This window comes from Myotis davidii, unplaced genomic scaffold, assembly GCF_000327345.1.
Source record: "Myotis davidii unplaced genomic scaffold, ASM32734v1 scaffold142, whole genome shotgun sequence".
Classification (NCBI taxonomy): domain Eukaryota; kingdom Metazoa; phylum Chordata; class Mammalia; order Chiroptera; family Vespertilionidae; genus Myotis; species Myotis davidii.
Window position 1 is genome coordinate 1,092,134 of NW_006294400.1, and position 19,757 is coordinate 1,111,890.

Sequence of the window (19,757 nt, forward strand, 5' to 3'; positions counted from 1 at the left end):
CTCTTGGGGATAAGGGAGGCTGAGGCTAGACAGAGTCTGGCCAGAAAAGGGGTAATTAAGCTAGTCTCTAAGCTCTGGAGGCAAGGACCATATCTTCTTCACAGGAATTCCCTACTGCTGAACGACAGAAGACATTTTTGATCAACAAATACCATGTCTGACTCAGTGGGACTGAAAGGTGAGGGTGGCTGTAGCTAAACCTTAACATTGGCAGTCGGCAGCTTCCCCATTTTCAGCTCTGCTAAGGCCTGTCAAAGCAGCAGGGATCTCCTGGAACCTCTAGGCTATGGGGGCCATGGCTGGGCCAAGGGTCAGTGAAGCAAAACAGTCAGGAGTCCAAATCAGTATGGTTCTAACTGGATCCAAGGAGCTAGACAATATCATCAATTAAAACGCATTTAACATTCATGAGGCTGCCTCCCCCTAAGGGACAGAAATGCTGAACACTGGAGAACATGGACAGAGTTCCATTTATCTTTGTATCCTCCGTGTCTGGCTCACTGCCTGGCACATGGTAGGCACTCAATAAATGACTAGTGAATAAACTACCCAATGAAGGGAAAGCATGAAAGAAACTGGGGGCATCCAACATAAGAAAAGGCGTTTAGGGACAGAGGTTTTATATCCCCATTTCAGACTTTTCCTTTCACATAAGCCCTGGCTTGTTTACCGCCCCATCCCCCACCCCCACACACACTCTCAAGCTTCCATATGACTGGAAATTACACCACCCATCTCTTAGGCCCTAAGACTTAGGGTGTCAGTTCCTTTGCCTTCTAAGCTCAGCAGTTTCTCTTAGCTCTGAAATCATATATAGAGGACAGAAAGTAGTGGTTTGAGGAGACACCCTCCCTGATCAGTGTTTCTTCAGCTACTGCTATGCATACTCCGATTCCTGTACTTTTCATCTGTGCACACTGTACTGTCAGGGTTAGTCTTCCCCACTGCGCTACCTTAGCCCTCTATCTCCACCTGCCTGCAGACGGGCTCAGTCAATGCACTGAACGTCCTAAAAGGGGCTCCGGTATGTTTAACCTGAGAAAGAGAAGAAAGGAGTCTCGTCTTGGCCACACCTCCCACGAGAATCAAGGCTTCAAGAACCCTGCAAGTGGACTTGCTGCCAGGAAAAAAGCATGCAGGAGTGTACGGGAGTCCTTCTGGGCTCTAGATCAGGTGCCAGACACATGGGCTTGGTCCAAAACGGGATTGGCAAAGAAAGCGGGGAGCCCGCCTGCCAACCATCACGCCTTTTGAGTCCGGCAGGGTAGAGGGCACTGAAGAGTGTCCAGAGCGCACCTCCCCGCCCGGCCGTGCGCCTCTATTCCCGGACTTACGGCCTCGTCGCCAAAGGAGACCGAGCCTTTCAGACCCTCCGAGGCGGATGGCGTAGCTCAAAGAACGCGCCAGAAACCTCGGAGATTCGGTCATGACAGGCCCCAAAGCAGAGGGAGAGGAGTTCTGGGCCTGAAGACTTCAATCCATCCCCACGGCGCCCCCAACTCTGTGACTCACCCGAACTCCACCTCCACTGATAAGGGCGCTGCCATGTTGAGGAAGCCGAGGTCGCAGGAAACTCCCTTCAACTTCCGGCGCTCTCGCCCCACTTCCGGTCTCCGCTGACGGAAGAGGCGGTGCCCAGGGAGCCGTTGTCCTCAGCTATTGGACAAAGGCCCGAGTGGGCGGGGAAGGTCACGGGGGCCGGGGCAGGGGGTGGTCCTTTGAGTTGGTCCCTCACTGTCTTTTAGGGAAGGAGCTCAGACCCCAAGGTGGACAGCGACCTGTAAGCCACACCCAGGCGGAGGAGAGCCCGCCGCTTCTTGGCGCAGCGACTGTGAGCCACGTCACTGTTTATCTTGGGATTAGTTACAACTATCTTGTCCGCACACCGCTTGTGCGAGCCCGTCCACCCTTCTGAATAAGTGACCCCTCCAGTCTTTATTTACAGCCCAGAAATCTCCCTCCTGAGTTGTCCACTCGCCATCCAACCACTCCCTTCGCTGTCTAGTTGGATTTAACCCATTCTACAGATATTTATTGCACGTCCTCTGTGGACCAGGCATCTTGGTGGGTGCTGTGGGCGCCGTAGTGAACCGGCTGGACAAGATGCCTGCAATGGGGCATTCACAGTTGAGTAGGGGAAACTAACGCTGATCATGTAAACACATCAGCCTTCCTAGTAAATGTAAAACCTCAAAGTGACTCAGAGTTTGAGCTGAGCTTTAAAACCTGGGGAGAATTATGGAGTCGGATGTCAGGGGAGAGAACGCTCCGGGAGCATTCCAGTGTGGAGATCAGAAGGTGCAAAGGCTGTGGGTGGGAGAGCATGCTGGATCAACAGGACAGGAAGGTGCAAATTGGGGAACAAAGAACCTGATGAGAGATGAGGCTAGAAAAGTGGGCCGGGACCAAATCATGCCTTGTCAGCCAGGTAAGAATTTCAGTCTCTATTCTAAGAACAATGGACGGCCTTTGAAGAGTTTTAAGAGGGGGCGACTTTATTAGAACTGTTTCAAAATACCCTTTCTGGCTGCAGTGTGGAAAGTGGTTTGGAGAGGAACAAGGAAGAAGATAGGAGACCACTGCAGCCTGTTACAACAGCTCCGAGCACAAATAGAGTGAAGGGGATGTCTACTCAGCATTGGTAGAGTAGGGTGGTGTAGTCTGCTGGTTAAGGGCAGAATGATGTAATGGTTAAAAGGTTGAGTTCACTACCAGCTTACTATCTAGGTCCCACCACTTCCTAGCTGTATCTTTGGGCAAGTCCCTACACATCTTTGTGCCTCAGTTTCCTAGTCTGTAAAATGGAGATAATAACAGCCCTTCTTCATAGGGCTTTAGTGAGGACTAAATGAGTTTTGGGCACAGTGCCTCTTTTCTTTAAAAATATACCACTGCGACCCACTGAAACACTCAAACAAGAAACCTTGGACATTGTTCTTAATCCTCTCCTACACCCAGTCACCAAATCTGGACAAATGAGACACAGCCCTGGTTCTCAAACAGTGCAAAGGAATCCTGTGGTAAACAGAGAGGCCCCACATTCATCATGCTGGATAGGTTACTTCTCCTCTCTGGAACTCAGTTTCCCCAATCTGTCAAAAAGGTTTAGGGCCAAAGGATCTTAAAGTCCCTTCAACAAAAATGTTCCTCTAAGATTATTTCACTGGATCCAGCTGCCCCAGGGTACAAACCTTGCCTGATCATCTTTGATCCCTAGCTCATGGTATTGATACTGCACATTGTTGGGGTCTGATAAGTGCTTGCTGAATGAATAAATGAACGAATGAACACATATCACTCCCCTGCTCAAAATCATTTAATGGGCTTCTCTTTACTAACAAGACAAGGGCCTTCCCAGAAATCATTCAAGAGCCCTCTGATCCCAGCCTACCTCTGAGTTGAATATCCTCTGACCCTGGGAACCCCCACCTCCTGCACCAGAGAGCTGAGGAGCATCTGAAGAGCTTCATCCATTTCACAAACATTCACTGAACACCTATTAAGTGCCAGGCCCAGTGCTGGTGCTGGGAATACAATGGTGAACAAAACCAATGGGGTCCCTGCCTTCAAGGGCTGATGTTCTAGGACAGCAGTTGACAATCAGTGGTCCGCAGACTACTCATGGTTCGTGAGGTCCGAAAGGTTGGCAACCACTGTTCTAGGAGACACAGATGGAAAAACGTATAAAACGGCCCTGGCTGGTTGCTCAGTGGTTAGAGGGACCAAAGGGTCAAGGGCATGTACTTCAGTTACAGGTTCCCCAGCCCCCGTATGGACATGTGCAGGAGGCAACCAATTGATTTGTCACTCTCACTTGGATGTTTCTCTCTCTTTCTCCCACTCCTCCCTCCCTTCCACTCTATCTAGATTCAAAATCAATGGAAAAAATATCCTCAGGTGAGGATTTAAAAAAAAAAATCAGACTCGGTGGTTGAGCATCAACCTATGAACCAGGAGGTCACGGTTCGATTCCGGTCATTGGGGAACATGCCTGGGTTGCAGGCTCGATTCCCAGGGGGGGACATACAGGAGGCAGTTGATCAATGATTCTCATCATTGATGTGTCTATCTCTCTCTCCTTTCCCTTCCTCTCTGAAGTCAATAAAAAAATATTTTTAAAAACCAGAAATGGACCACACAGTGCAATCAGTGTTATGAAGGGGGAACACGAGGTAGGGGGGACACTGTAGGAGCAGGAGGAGGCCCCTAATCCAGCCCTGGAGGTCACTTCTAAACCCAAATCCAAAGGAGTTGTGGGAGGTGGGGGTGGGGGTGGGGAGGGAGAAGGTGCATGGGAAAGCCAGAGGCATTCCCTCCCTCTTGGAGGAGTGGGAATCCTTCCCCCCGCAGCAGGCAGGGGGTCCACCAGTTTCTCCTCGCAGAGAGACTGGGAGCTACCTTCTGGGTAAAGCAGCCATTCTGTGAACGCCTGGGACTCACTCTGCTCCTGAGCCGACTCCACTCCGTGCACACTTTGCCCCTGCCAGGGGCATGAATTACCAGGTTGGTTCCTCACAGGGACTATTACCCTCATTTTCGGGGAAAAAGTTATTGATTTTAGAGAGAGGAAGGAGGAAACAAACATTGATTTGTTGTTCCACTTATTGATGCCTTCATTAGTTTGATTCCTGCATGTGCCTTGATGGGAGATCAACCCCAAAACCCTGGCGTATCCGGACGATGCCCTAACTGGCCAGGGCAATCCCCTGTTTTCAAATGAGAAAAGCTGAGGCTCAGAACCAGTGGCTTGCCCCTGGGACCCCTAAATGTCAGGCCTCACCCCAGGCTGCTGTGCTTCAGGATCCCTGCCCCTCCTCCCTGCACCTCTCTCTGGTTGGGCCCAGCTCCCCCAGGGCCCCATCCCCAGTCCTCTCCAGCAGGCCGGCCAGCCCGGGCGTCGGCCTCCATCCCTTCAGAAGCTGCTAGGGAGACAATGGCGGGGTCTGCGGGGGAGGCGAGGGCGCGGGTGCCCCCCTGCCCGCTGCCCTTTGTCTTCCCGCCTGCTCCCCTCGTGCGACCGGGGAGGCTGGGAGGCGCCTCTCGCCGGCTTCCTCCTCCCATTCTTGTGCTAATTGGGTGTCAAGCTGAGATCAGTGAGAAAGAAATCCACCCCGGCTCGGGTTAAACTGCCGCCAAAGACCAGGGCTGAGCCCAGAATATCATTAGTCGGGGAGGAAGCAGGGCCCCTCCTCGGGGTGAGGGGCAGCCGCTCATTCAGGTCCCTTTGAAAGTCGCTCCGTCGCCCCCTCCTTTGCTGCCGCTTCAATGGGCCCCTCGGAGGTATTTAACCTTCTTCCCAGGAATTGAAAGTGAGAGGCCACGCACTGGCTTGGGCGGCCACTTGCCTGTCCCGAGGGCGGTAGGACCTCCGGGGTCGCTGGAGGCAGGCCTCCCTGGCGCAGGCTGCAGATGGGGACACTGAGGCTCCCAGGATGGGGCCTTGCCTCCCGGCGCCACCCTTCACAGCCTCTGTAGTTAATGGAGAGACCTGGACTCTCTGAGCATCAAAATAGCAGCTGCTTTGTAGTGGGTTTAATGAAGTAACGCGCAGGAAGCGCTCTGCACAATTCCTGGCACACAGGGAGAGCTCCCCATGCGGTGGCCATCGGCCTGAGGAAGGGGTTTGACTGCACACTAGCACCTCCTGCGGGCTCGCAGGCGCTGGAGGTGTGCCATTACTAGTGCCCACAAGGCACTCATTTTCAGATCTTGCCTCAACTCTACCCCCCTTCATCCCCCATAGTTCACTCCGGGCCTTTACATTTTGCGGCTCCTTCTGTTCAGGACACATTTCCCCTCTGATTCTTGGAACTCTTTTTTTATTTATTTTTATTTATTTATTTTTTTTATATTTTATTGATTTTTTACAGAGAGGAAGTGAGAGATATAGAAAGTTAGAAACATCGATGAGAGAGAAACATCGATCAGCTGCCTCCTGCACATCTAGTGGGGATGTGCCCGCAACCCACGTACATGCCCTTGACCGGAATCGAACCTGGGACCTTTCAGTCCACAGGCCGACGCTCTATCCACTGAGCCAAACCGGCTTCGGCATGGAGCTCTTTTTTGAAAAGTCTCCCTGACCTGGAAACACACCCACACACACACACACTGAGTGGCCAGATTATTATGACCACCTGACGTTTGTAGGCAAATTAGTCGTACACGGCATCGTATGGGATATGGAAGCCGAAGGCCTGTTCGAACACCTTTGCTGTCTGCAGTTACCAAGATAAAACGTCTCCAATTCGCACAGGAACACAGGATTGGACAGTCAAGCGATGAATGTGGTCCGATGAATCACGTTTCTAGTTGCATCATGCAGAGTGAGAATTTGGCAGAAACAGCATAAAAGCATGCACCCCACATGCATGAGTACAACCCTTCAACTGGTGGGGTCAGTGTTATGGTTTGGGGCATGTTTTCCTGGCATGATTTAGGCCCTTTAATTCGTGTAGAACAACCTCTGAATAGCACAACATGCCTGAGTATCGTTGCTGATCAAGTTCATCCTATCATGTTGATGGCGTATCTCAATGGAGACGGCTTCTTCCAACAAGACAATGCGCCATGCCATGGTGCTCGTATTGTGCAGGAGTGGTTTCAAGAACATGAGGGAGACTTTACCTTGCTTAGGTGGCCCCCACAATCACCAGATCTCAATCCAATTGCGCATTTGTGGGACGAAGTTAAAAGAGCCATCAGGCAGCTGGTTCCACAACCATCAGATCTCACAGAACTGGACAGTGCTATTCATCAGGCAGGTGTCAGATTCCTCACATCACCTTTCAGCATCTCGTGGAGTCAACGCTAAGAAGAATCGCCGCAGTGTTGAAGGCAAAAGGTGGCCCAATGAAGTGCTGATGGGGATATGTATATATATATCCCACATTCAAAGGCTGTTAAATCGTGTTATTTACCCATATATTCAGAAAAAAATCACTTCTACTGTCGTGGTAAACAACCTGCTTCCCTATTTATAATGGTCTGGCCCTCTAGCAATTTCAGCACGAAATTATAGCTAATTTACCTACAAATGTCAGGTGGTCATAATAATCTGGCCACTCAGTGTATATCCCTTTTTAACTATCATTTACTGAGCAGCTATCAGCACCAGACCCCGTGCTAAGAGATTTCCATGCACGTTCACAAAGACAGAAATGTAGATTCCTACAGGAGAGGAAACTGAGGCTGAGCCTGACTAACGGACTGGACTTCAACGTAGGCCTGTCTGACCTCCGAGCTGGAGCTGCCTTTGGTGGCTGTGTTCAATCTGGAGAAAGGCTTAAGCTCCTTCCCATTGGAGAGCACGCATTGCTGAGGGTTAAAGATACAAGGCCATATAGTCCTGTACACTAAAAGGTTTTGGGTTCGATTCCCCGTCAGGGCATATACCAGGTTGTGGGTTTGACCCGATTGGGGTACATATGAGAGGCAACCAATAGATGTTTCTCTCAAATTAATATATATATATACATATATATATATATATAGCCCTAACCGGTTCGGCTCAGTGGATAGAGAGTTGGCCTGGGGACTGAAGGGTCCCAGATTCGATTCCAGTCAAGGGCATGTACCTTGGTTGCGGGCACATCCCCAGTAGGAGGTGTGCAGGAGGCAGCTGATCGATGTTTCTCTCATCGATGTTTCTAACTCTCAATCCCTCTCCCTTTTTCTCTGTTAAAAAATCAATAAAATATATTAAAAAAATAAAATAAATATACATATATATGAAAAGAAGATACAAGGCCGTGCTCTCAGGCAAGCCCAGCCCCTTGGAAGCCTCAAAAGCCCACCGCAGGGGCTTCTGGGATGGGTAGTTGCCGGGATGGGGGTGGGGGAGTGGGTTAGGGGTGGGATGAGGAGAGGACTCAATCTGTTTCCTACTTGTCTGGGCTGAGGGCCTGAAGGGATTCTGCAGTCTCTGCACGCCCCCTGCTGGTCACACTAAGGCACTGCAGCCATGCCTGCCACAGCCCGCACGCCCCCTCCGCCCCGCCCAACACCACTTAGCATCGCTTTCCAAGGGGCCAACTGCCACCCGGCCCCCACCATTTGCCCCCAAGAGAAGCACCAGACTCCTCTTCAAAGGTCACTTCCCTAGGAGGCAACCCATATTCTCCTGGCCACCCTCCCCCGGCACTGCCAGCTGCTGGCCTAGGGCGTGGCCCATAGCCGGGCGCAGGCATGTGTGGAATGGGAGTGTTCTGGCTTCCCTGTTGTCTTCTGCACCCGGAGGTGGGTGGAGCAGTGGGAAGGGCCCCGTGGCCTGTGGTTTACATTCCAGCCCCCACTACTGGCTATGTGACCTCAGCCAAGTGACACAGTGAAGACAAAAACCAGGGATGCAGTGCCTAATGCCCTGGGCTGGGTCGGACTTTCCCATCAGGCCTTGCGTTTCTAGCCTGGGTGTAACTCCAGCGATAGGGCCAAGGGCATTGCTGACTCTGTAGCCCCAGTAAGACTGCTCCGGGGAGCTTTCCTGAACTCTGCTAGAGCTGGTTAGGCAACCCTGCTCTGCCTGGGCAGGGCCTGCAAACCCCTGGGGAAACGCACCCCAGGAAAAGGGAACAGAATGAGCAAAGGTCTGGAGGTGGTGCCCTGCTCTGGGTTAGGTTTTCTCTTTCCAAGGCTCTGAGCAGCCCTTGCCTCATAAATGGGTACCTTCAGTTCTCTGAATCCTCCTTATTCCATTTCACTGATAAGACTGAGTCACTTGCCCAAGACTCAGGTGGGTGCTGAAATGTGGGGCTGTAGCATCTCACCTGCCCTAAGTCCAAATGAGTGAATAGATGGGTGATTGAGAGAAGGGCCAGAGGGGCAGCAGGTGGGGCCTGAGTAGGCTGGGGTGAGCTCAGGTGGCATGCACACAGGCTGGGGGAGTCAAGGCAGAGTTTATTGGCCCTTGAGTGCTCCCATCCCTCCTCTCAAAGCCAGGTCAGGTCTGAGACGGAGGTGACATGGACAGACCCAGACAGAAAGGCCCTGCCTGAGGGACAGCCAGGCAGCCACCCACCAGGGAGAGGGTAGGAGGGAGGATGTGCCGTCGGGCGGCCTGCTGCAGGTCGGGGTCCTCTCCCGTCCTCCTGGAGGCACCGGCAGAGCGGAGTCTCACACTAGAGTCGCGGCGGGGCAGGATCCTCTTCAACCAGCCGATCCCCGCGCCCTTCTGCCTCTGCCCCCTCTACTGGCTTCCTGAGTCTGGGGGCTTCTGCCCTGGTCCCATTTACAAACTCCCTGGCTCTCTGAGGAGCGCTTGGCGACCCTCCCCTCCCCCTGACCTGACCAAGACGTCATCCTGAGGAGCCCAGTCAGTCTCAGCCTGGAGCCCGGCCGGCCTCGAAGACATACAGGGACACGAGGCTTTCACAGAAAGCCTGGGGGAGGGGGGGAGGCGGCAGTGAGTCACTTGGCAGTTTGAAGGGGGAGGCGGCCGGCACCTCACAGTTGAGGTGCTGGGCCCCGCTTGCTTTGGTCTGGCGTAACCCAGGACCCCTCTGGGGTGTGAGCTGGGGCTCTGGACCCAGTATCTGCTGGTCCTGAGAGGGGCTCAGCGCAAATCACAGCTTCTCCACGCCAGCCTGGATTCGGGTGTAGGCCTCTTGGTCCAACGGTAGGTAGCGGCCCTTCCGGGCATCCAGGTAGAACAGCGGGTCTTTCACGGTGGCAGGGTCAAAGCCCTCCTTCCGCAGCTCTGTCTTCTGTAACTTAAATGTTCCTGAGGGAGATGATGGGGAAGGAGAGTCAGAGGGTGCAGGCAGGGGCTGAGTTCATAGGAACCCACCCACCAAAGTTGAAGATGCAGAGAGGAAGACCGGAGACATAGGAAAGGGTCCCACCTCCAGACCTTTGCTCATTCTGTTCCCTTTTCCTGGGGTGCGTTTCCCCAGGGGTTTGCAGGCCCTGCCCAGGCAGAGCAGGGTTGCCTAACCAGCTCTAGCAGAGTTTAGGAAAGCTCCCCGGAGCAGTCTTATTGGGGCTACAGAGTCAGCAATGCCCTTGGCCCCATCGCTGGAGTTACACCCAGGCTAGAGTTTGCAGAGAAGGCTCCATCCACTCCGTTATGTCCTGTCTCTCAGAGCAGCCCTGCATCACCCACCCCCTTTTTACAAAAGGGGAAACTGAGACTCAAATAGGGAAGCTGTCTGCCCACAGCCACATACTGAGTGACGGAGAGGGAGCAGAACTGGGGTCTCTGTGATGGCTCCTTTGAGCTGAGCACCTCGCAGGTACAGTGCAATGGCATTTAATCTGCTCATCAACCCGAGTGTCCATCCGTAGTCTATGGATTCTAAGATGCACGTTTCAGATTTTAACATCTCTGAAATAGTGGAAGTGGCAGCAGCCTTTTTACTAGTATCAAGCAGGGTTGACATGATGATTACGTGGGAGGTGACCAGGCAAGGGAGACCGGAGGCTGAGAGCCAGGGAAAGGCCGAGAAGTGGGGAGAGTCAGGGCAGGGCAGCAGGGACCGAGGAGAGCAGGGTGGGGGTCTGGCCATGGACTGCCTGCCCACCAGGTAACTCCTGATTCGTCAGTGTACCAACGACAGAAGAATGGCACCACCCTGTCACGTGACGGTAGACCCACACTCATCTCTTCCCTGGATGATGACCATGCACTCATTTCCCCCCGCCCCGCCCTGGCTGCCTGCTACCCTCCCATTCTCCATGCGGCAGCAAGAGGGCTTTGAAGAACACGAATCTGACCAGCTACGACCCTGCTCAACCAATTCTGTGGCTCCCTACTGCCCCACCCCAGCCCACAGGCTCTGGGCCTCCAGCCTGCTATCCTCTCTGCCCCGCCTCATGCCACTGCCCACCCCCCTCACTGACTCCAACTTTGGGGGCCTCCTTTTACTCCGCTGGTGTCCAAGGTCTTCCTGCCTCAGGCTTCACACTTGCTGTTCCCAGAGTCCAGAATGCCTCCCACACTCATACAGTCCTCCCTCTCATTCAGGTCTCAGCTTAAACGTCGCCTCCTCAGGGAAGCTTCCTGGTCCTCCGAAACTCCTTCATTCACTTTTCTGTCAGTTTGATCTGAATTCCATTCTTAATCTCGGAATTCCTTGTCCTAAGGCTGTCTCTGTTATTGCCCTAGAAGCTCCAAGAAAGCACAGGTCCTGTCAGAAATCACTACCTATCCCCCCAAGGCCTAGCACAGTGCCTGGCACACAGTTGGTACTCAATGAACATTTCTTCCATTAGTGAATGAATGAACCTTCTCTCTCTGAAGACTCCGTCTGCTCACTTGTACACAGGGAGGTCAGTTTATCAACTACCTGGCTAAGCTATGGGTGAAGTTCAAGTGACAGCCACCAGGTCTCTCAAGAAGGAACCGGAAGGAGCCCAGGCCTGCTAACTGCATGTTGGACAGGGGAGGAAACAGACCTGTTTTGTGAAGCTCAGGCATGAGGCGCAGGAAGATGGGACGGGCATAGAGGGGCAGCTCTTTCTCCAGCAGCTGTGCAAAGTGCTCCAGGTCGCAGCTGCCAGTGGGGTTGGCCACAGCAGCCATTCCGGCTCGGCCCTCGGTTCCTGGGGGTAGTGGAGTCAACCGTGAGCGGCTGGCAGTGGCCCCTGGTGGCACCTCCCCACACATACCTGGTATCTCCCATCAGCCCATACAAAGATACCTGGTACCTCGACCCCATATACTGCCACATCGGCCATGTCTAGCAGGCGGCTAAGTGTGCCCTCCACCTCCGTGGTGGACACATTCTCGCCTTTCCAGCGGAACGTGTCCCCCGTGCGGTCTCGGAAATACAGGTAGCCCAGCTCATCCATCACCAGTACATCACCTAGGAAGGGGGTGTGAGATAGGGCTTAGGCCAGGGAGTCCTCGCTGGATCCCAAGGATTTGCTTGGCTGTGGGGGATGGGGTTGGGGGAGTCCTGGGGAGGTGTCCTCTGAAGGTGGGAAAGACCCCTTCATCTCTCTCCACCCCTACCCTCTGACGGGGCTGTGAAGGGCTAGGGAGAGGTGCCCACTCACCGGTGAGGTAAGCCTGGTCCCCCTTGCTGAAGACATCTTTGGCGATCTTCTTATTGTTGGCGCCCTGGTTGAGGTAGCCATCGAACCGCCGCAGGGGGTCCTGCTGGATGATGCGGCCCACCAGCTGGCCGGGCTCACCTGGGGGCGGGAAGGCGGGGCCAGATTTGCCATGGTGGCCTCTTCCACTGGGCTCCCCCACCCCCAAATGCACCCTACATGCTGATCTGAGCTCTGGTCACACTACTTCCCAAAGAAATTCCATCCCCCCGCCCCCTCAGTCTATCCCCCCAGGGCAGGGAGCTTCTCTTGGCAGGCCTGACACACGTGGGCACTCGGTGATGTCTGGTCACCTGAGCCAATGGAAACATTAACAAATAGACGGAAGGGTGGCTGAACCCTACACGGACAGTCTGGCCAAAGCAGCCTTCCCTGGGCTCCTGGCTCAGCTCAAGGAGCTGCATGTTCTGCACCACACGATCCTCCAGGCCACCCCATGAGGCAGTGCTGCCATTAACCCCACTCCAAGGTGGGGGGGACTCGGGCCCAGAGCTAAGCGGCTGAGCTAGGATCATCCCAGGCGGCGTGGCCCCGGGTCCTCAACACTAAAGAGAATAGATGAACTGAGGGATAAACGACTAAGAGAACTGACTGATGGCCACTGGTCGGAACAGGGTTACCGCCCACCCACCCGTCCCGTCTTCCTCCTGGGCCAATCCCTCCCCTCTGACCCCCAATTCCAGCCCCAGGGCAGACCTGGCTGGCAGGGAAGGCAGACACCATTGGGCCCCCGGATCAGCTCCATGGTGTCCTCGTTGACACGTACCAGCCGGATTGGGTACACGAAGGACAGGATGCGGCTGTTGAAGCCACAGGCTCCCACCTGCAAAGGCCAAGACTTGGGCCTGGGCTCTCCCCATGCGCCCAAAACTGGGCCATGTGGGTGGGGGACACTCCAGCACCCACTCCCTCGCTGGAACTCTGCCCTCCCTTCTGCTGCCAGTGCCTTCCGTGATCCATCCATGTCCCCCACCTGAGTAGTACCTGGCTGTCAAAGTTGCCCAGGCTGCAGTTGCACTCAGTGGCCCCGTAGAACTCGGCCACCTGGGGGATGTTGAAGCGACCAGAAAATTCGGTCCATATGGACTGTCGGAGGCCGTTGCCCAGTGCCATGCGCACCTGGTGCCGCTTTTCCACCTCCCGCGGCGGCTGGTTCAGGAGGTAGCGGCACAGCTCGCCGATATACTGCACAATCTGGGGGTGGACTTGGGGTGAGTCTGGGTCTCTGAGGTCGCTCTCACTCCCCGGCTCCCAGCTCCTCAGGCCCCTACCCCTACTAGCTCTGTCCCTTCCCACCGGGCAATCCTTTTCCTCTCTGGGCCTCAGTCTCTCCATCTGCCTCAGCTGTAAGACAGGAGTCCCCAAGTGGGGCTGGTGGGAGGGTCACGAGGGGGCGGGGGTGGCTCATCTCCTTCCCTCTCACTCACTGTGCAGTTGTACTTGATACAATCATCCCAGAACCGAGAGGCTGAGAATTTCTTCCGGATAACCACCGTCATGCCGTGGAGCAGGCACTGCCCGATTCCCACGATGTTTCCTGAAGGCAGAGTGAGCCCTGGAGGTCAGTGAGGTGGGACACCCTTCCCTCCAGAGCCTCGTCTTACCCAGACCTTTGGTCTCTCTTTCCTGTCCTCTCCCTCCAACACTAATGACAATCACTCTCCTAGTCACACATCTTCCATGCTTCCCTGTGCCTACTGGGTCAATAACACATTCCCCAGAGCCTGCAGAGCTGGCCCTAAGTTCCCGTTCCTGTAACTGTAATGATGCCCTTCAACTGGGGGTGGGGGGTGGGGGGCCAAGCTAGCCCGCCTGGCTTCTGCACCTCCCATCTGCCTGCATTGAGTACACCTCTTCCAAGAAGCCTTCCTGGCCAGTCCGAGCTCTTCCCTTGAGCTGAGCTCCTGTTCCCTGGCCCTCCCGTACTCACCACGCTATTCCTTGTATCATGGAAGGTGTGCTCCCATCATTCATCCTGCCCCCCACACACACCCAACTCTAAGCACCTTGAGGACAGGGACTATATTTATCCCATCTCTGTCTTCCCTGAAGCTCTTAAGACCAAGCAGCAAGGCCATGTATATCCACGGCAACAAACTGAACAGTCAGATCAGCCCAGGTGCCCGCGGACATGGCCATACAAGCAATCAGACTGGTGTGGCCATCTCGTTTTTGTTATTGTTGTTTCTTATTTTAGTTTTTGGCCCTCCTTGTTCAGAGCTCCAGTCAATGGCCACATCTGGATTTGAACCCCGATTTCACTCGAAAGCTCATGTGTTTCAACTGTAACATGCCGCCTGCCAAGAGGGAGTGTTTCTGAGGCCGTAGGGCAGTGATGGCGAACCTATGACACCCGTGTCAGAGGCGACACGCGAACTCATTTTTTTGGTTGATTTTTCTTTGTTAAATGGCATTTAAATATATAAAATAAATATCAAAAATATAAGTCTTTGTTTTACCATGGTTGCAAATATCAAAAAATTTCTATATGTGACACGGCACCAGTGTTAAGTTAAATGCTGACACGCTGAGCTCAAAAGGTTCGCCATCACTGCCCTAGGGGTTCAGGGACGGGGGAGAGGCCCACGTTACCTGCAGAGTGGTAGAGTGGGAGGCAGTCGTAGACAACGTCGTCGGGCCGCATGCGAAATCCGTAGTACACCAGGGCAGCCATGCGGTAATACCTGGGAGGGCAGAGGGCGGAGAGCTCAGTGGGCCCCTGGGAAGGCAGAAAGGGAGGCTCCTGGGCCCTGTCACCCCGGCTCTCCCCACAGGCACCTGTCCCTTACCTGCTGTGCACCACGATGGCAGCTTTGGGCAGCCCCGTGGTGCCCGACGTGTAGATGTAGAAGAGCTTATCTGAAGGAAACAGACACATAAGCATCTGTAAGAGGAGGTAGCACAGGGCTGAGTGCGGAGTCAGATGGACACCCGTGTGTGTGCATCATCCAGTGCCCACTCCCATCACACCTCCTCCAGAAGGCTACTCTGATGACCCCAGACACCACTCTCTGCTCTAATGCCTGCATCTGTTCCATCAACAAACGTTTTCTGGGCCCTCATTCTGTGCCAGGCCCAGAGGGACATCAGTGACCAAGAAGAGTACAGGCTCTGCCCTGGTGGAGGTTGCAGCCATGTGAGACAGGCAGGTGCAGACAGGCATTCCAACACTGAGCACAAAGGGAGCACAGGCCTGTCGAAGCCCAGTGCCAGCACCTGACCCAGGCTTCAGGGAGGGGAGGTGGCAACAGGGAGGCTTCCCAAAGGAGGTCATGCCCGCCTCAGAGCGCGGGGAGGTCTCAGAGCGCGGGGAGGTCTCAGAGCGCGGGGAGACCTCAGAGCACGGGAGGCATGAGCTGCACGAAGCAGGGTGCTGAGGTCGCTCCTGCACACTGGCCATTTCTTTTTCCCACCCTGCAGCCCAGTCCAGGGGCTGCCACATTACGGTTTGTGTATGAGGCTCAGCCCCCCAGGCTGGAGGCTCCAGGAGGTCCGGAACCACAGGGGGTAACTGCCTGTTCCTTGTTGACCATCTCCTGCTCGTGTGTGCCTGCTGTATGCCAGCCAAGGCTGCACACCATGAGGGCAACAGGCAGAACCAGTCTGAGTCCCTGCCCTCAAGTGGCTTACAAAAGCACCAGGAGATAAGATCTGTGTATGGCAGCTTACAGGACTATAATGAGGACAATGACCTGTTACTGAGCCTTCCTGTCACACCCTCGCCTCCCAGTGCATCTGTCAATCCTTAGTCACTACACAAAATAGGTGCTGTTAGTACCCCCAATTTTATGGCTGTAGGAACCCAAGGCTCGGAGGGGCAGCTCAGGTGTTCAGGGTCACACAAGGGAAGCAACAGAGCCAGAATATGAACTAGTCCAAGCTCTGAGCCACCAGGAGATACAGCAAGCTCTGGGCTCCACAGGCAGTATAGAAGAGAGAGGCAAGAGGGTCTGGGGGGCTGCCTGGAGGAGGGGAGGTGGAGACAGGCAGCCCAGTACAGGGGAGGATCACAGCTCAACAGGGGCCTGCACTGAACAGGTGCTGGATGAATATTTAAAGGGCCCCGGGCCCAACTCCAAACAAAACTCAGAAACAGCAGGTTCCTGGGCTCCACATGACCCTGCACATGTCAGGCATCCATGAAGGCTGTTCGACAAATCAATCAGATTTTGTGAGCTCCTGTGTACTCAACACCATGCCTAGCACTTTCCTACACACCAGCTCATTGAACCTGCACAGTAACCCCAGAGTTACTGTACCCATTTTCCCAGATGGAAAAGGGAGGTGACACGACTCACTCCAGGTCACACAGCAAGTATGCAGAACACAGGCTCTGGCCATTGAGGCCAGTGATCTGTCCTTGGCCACCTTGGGGTCCCTCTGTGGGGAGTGGGGGACTCACCTGTGAAGCCCTTGTCAGGGCGACTGGGCAGGTGCTTGGGGGCATCTTCCAGCAAGGGGTCCAGGTGCTCCGTGCTGGCAGGCACTAGGCTGGGATCCCACGGACCAGAGCAGAAGAGGCTGACTGAAGGGTCCAAGCTGGCATGGATCTCAAAGACAGCTGAGGAGGAGACAGGGCAGATCAGCAGGCTGGCCAGGAAACCATGTTCCCAGGAACTGTGCTCATGTCAGGGCTGGGCATGTTGTCCGGGGAGGCTGGCTGGGGAGGCGGAGAGAGAGGCACCCAAAACCTCATAATAAGAAAGATGCTGATAGGAGCAACAGCTCCTATTAGCTGCTGGCTAACTACACAGTGGGCTCTTTATATGCATTCTCCTGCTCACACAACCTAGGACGTAGGGACCAATATCAGCCCATTTTGCAGATGAGGAAATTGAGGCTCCGAGAATGAGGGACTTGCTCACAGCTAGAATATGCTGAAGCTGGGAATCGAAGCCAGCTCTATCGCACATGACGGTTTACTAGTCCGTGGGGGTCTGGTTAGAAGGGAGGAGTGGGGCTCAGAGGCTAGTAGCCCTCCAGCCTCTTCAGACAGCCTTCCCTCAGGCTCCCCCAGGCATTACAGATGTCCACCCGCCATAGGCATGGGCCAGGTCTGGCCCACTTGGCCCCATTTCCTCTGGCTTCCTCTTTTTTTGTCCAAACATCTCCACTCTCCCTGCTGAATCTGTCCTCTTCCCCTTTCAACTTCTCAATAACCTTCCCTGTCCATTACTCCACAAACCACAGCAGTGTGGGGAGAAAGAACAGGAACACTGTGGCCAAGCCCAGATCAAATCTGGGTTCCACCACTTACCAGTTGCATGAGTTCCTCACACCACTATGGACCTCAGTCTCCTCATCTACAAAGCTGATGCAGTCCCTTCCTCGGCAGGCTTTGTGAAGATCAGAGCTGCTCTCATAAAGTACCATGCTCAGCACCCAGTTAACATACCAGGTAAGCTCTGCAGGGCAGCAGAGAACGGACTCTTGTTCCCATTTTACAGATGAAGAAATGAGGCCTAATTAGTCACAAGAATGGTTACCAATTAAATCTGAGGACTCACCTACCACCAACCACTTTGTTAGTGCTTCAGGTGAAGTATTACCTTGAAAACAGTATGAGTAGGTACTACAGTGAGGAAACGGAGGCACAGAGAATTCTGGTCTCTTACTCAGGATCACCAGCTTACCAGTGGCAGAGCCAAGGCCGTCTGATTCTAAGGCTCATGCTCTTAACCTCTGAGCTACACAGCTTCCCCCAGGGCTGGAAGAGGTCTGTGCAAGTCCCATGAGACTTCCGGCCTGTCCCTGCCTCTTTGGGGCTCACCTGGGGCCATCTCGCTGCCAAAGATGAGGGCCCGGGCCCGGGAGGTGGTCAGGCAGTGGCGCAGGGCGTCCCGCCGCAGGTTGGTATTGATAAGGGCGGCCTCCACGCCCAGCTTGGCCATGCCCAGCCACAGGCCCACGAACTCATTGCGGTTCTCCATGAAGAGGGCAGCCACGTCGCCGGAGGCCAGGCCCCGGGCCTGCAGGAAGTTGGCCACACTGCTCGAGTAGTCATCCAGCTGGCGGAAGGTCCAGTGTGTGTCTGTGCCCTCAAAGATCAGGGCTGTCTTGTTAGGGTGGCGCTGCACCGTAGAGGCAAACAAGATGGGCACCGTCCGCCGCTGCCGCAGGTACCGCCGGACCTTCGCCTTCACCTTCAGGAGCACCAGGCCGCCACTGTGTGGGAGGCAGCGAGGGAGCTGTGACTGCTGAGGCTGGGAGTGGGGGTCCCTGCACCCCGCCCCAGGGTGCTGCCCCACGGGCCTAAGGCTCCTGAGCCCCATCACTTGCAACACTCCCCTTGTCCAGCCCCTGCATGCTGGGCACTGTTACACACACCAGCCTGCTTATGCCGTACAGGGACCAGGGCAGTTACTCCCTCCCCTGTATGGAGGGGGAAACTGAGGCTCTGCCAGCAGATGGCTTGCCCTGGCTTCATAGGTGGAGATTTGAAGCCCAGTCCTCTCTGGCTACAGAGTCCAACCCCTACCGCCATCCCCGTCTACTCTGAGTCTGCTGCTCCGTCAGCGCATTCTGGGCCTCCAGGACCCAAGTGAAGATCTCTTTTGGAGCCTCCCACAAGGCCATATCCTACCTCCCCCCACACTGCCCAAGAAAGGATGAGTTTGCGATCTGTCCAGTCTTCCTCTCTGTGAGCCCAGCAAGGGAGGGCTCCAGCCTAGTCACCACCTTGTCCTCTGGGCCCTGCACAGAGATGTTACCTGGCCCTGCCACCTCTGCCCCTGAACTGTCCCAGCTTCCCCGCCTCTATGCCCTTGCTGATGCTCTACCCTCTGGCTGGAATCCCTCGATCCCACCACCTTGAGGTATCGCTCAAGAACAACTACTTTGGCCCGAGTCGGTTTGGCTCAGTGGATAGAGCATCAGCCTGCGGACTGAAGGGTCCCGGGTTTGATTCCGGTCAAGGGCACATGCCTGGATCCCCAGTGGGGGGCGTGCTGGAAGCAGTCAATCAATGCTTCTCTTTCCTCACTGATGTCTCTCTCTCCCTCTCCCTCTCCCTGCCTCTCTGAAATCAATAAAAATACATTTTTCCAAAAAGAAAAGAACTACTTTGCCTCCAGAAGGCCTTCTCTGATTCCCTGAGGCCCTGGCCTAAGCCATCTTTCTCGGCCCCGCTCCCACAGCTCTCCGCTGCTACCACCCTTGCTGCAGTGGCCACTCTGTATTTCCTTCTGAAATCAACTCAGACTGACAAATGCTGAGCTGCGTGTTCGGGGTGTGAGTCACTGTGTTGGGCACTGGGACACTACTGTGAGCAAGACGGCCAGGGTCTCTGCCAGCTGAGGGATCTACTGTGTCCCCTAAGTCTCTCTCAGACCAGCCCAAGCGTGGCCCGGGACTGGGTCTGCCTTGCTCCTCTCTGGGCTCCAGAGCCTCGCACCTGGCACAGAGGAGGCCACAGCAGGTGTTTCTGGCCCAGGACATCCCTATGGAGCACACCTGACATTCTCAGGGGAGCAGGTTTCCCCCATATCTGACACGGGGCCCTCTCAGACTCATGCCAACCCAAGGACAGGACCTTTCCCACCGGGTTCCTGTTACAAACTACAGACCCTTTTCAGACGTCTCCTCAACACCTCTCCCTAACTTCGTGTTCCATGCTATGCCCCGGGCCCCCAAGTTGGCCCCAGGCTAAGGAGCACCAAGTGCTGGAGATGCCCCAGGAGGAGACTGTGACCTTGGAGATGGAGGTG

At 54.7% G+C, this 19,757-nt stretch overlaps 2 protein-coding genes across 2 annotated transcripts in view; both read right to left on the reverse strand.

Annotated features, from left to right (window-relative positions):
• URM1 (ubiquitin related modifier 1) overlaps positions 1–1,626 on the reverse strand; it is a 17,058-nt gene extending 15,432 nt beyond the window's left edge. The window contains exon 1 of the mRNA XM_006768508.2: positions 1,513–1,626. Coding sequence (XP_006768571.1) covers positions 1,513–1,547 — 35 coding nt within the window. The 5' untranslated portion in view covers positions 1,548–1,626. The remainder of the gene's footprint in view (positions 1–1,512) is intronic.
• A 7,250-nt stretch (positions 1,627–8,876) lies between these two features.
• The window catches only part of SLC27A4 (solute carrier family 27 (fatty acid transporter), member 4), a 12,664-nt gene continuing 1,783 nt past the window's right edge, over positions 8,877–19,757 (reverse strand). Inside the window, exons 3-13 of the mRNA XM_006768509.2 lie at positions 17,822–18,216; positions 16,454–16,612; positions 14,841–14,910; positions 14,644–14,735; positions 13,479–13,588; positions 13,036–13,245; positions 12,748–12,874; positions 11,995–12,132; positions 11,637–11,801; positions 11,392–11,538; positions 8,877–9,718 (exon numbers count right to left, since the gene is read on the reverse strand). Of these exons, the coding sequence (XP_006768572.1) occupies positions 9,561–9,718; positions 11,392–11,538; positions 11,637–11,801; positions 11,995–12,132; positions 12,748–12,874; positions 13,036–13,245; positions 13,479–13,588; positions 14,644–14,735; positions 14,841–14,910; positions 16,454–16,612; positions 17,822–18,216 (1,771 nt within the window). The 3' untranslated portion in view covers positions 8,877–9,560. The remainder of the gene's footprint in view (positions 9,719–11,391; positions 11,539–11,636; positions 11,802–11,994; positions 12,133–12,747; positions 12,875–13,035; positions 13,246–13,478; positions 13,589–14,643; positions 14,736–14,840; positions 14,911–16,453; positions 16,613–17,821; positions 18,217–19,757) is intronic.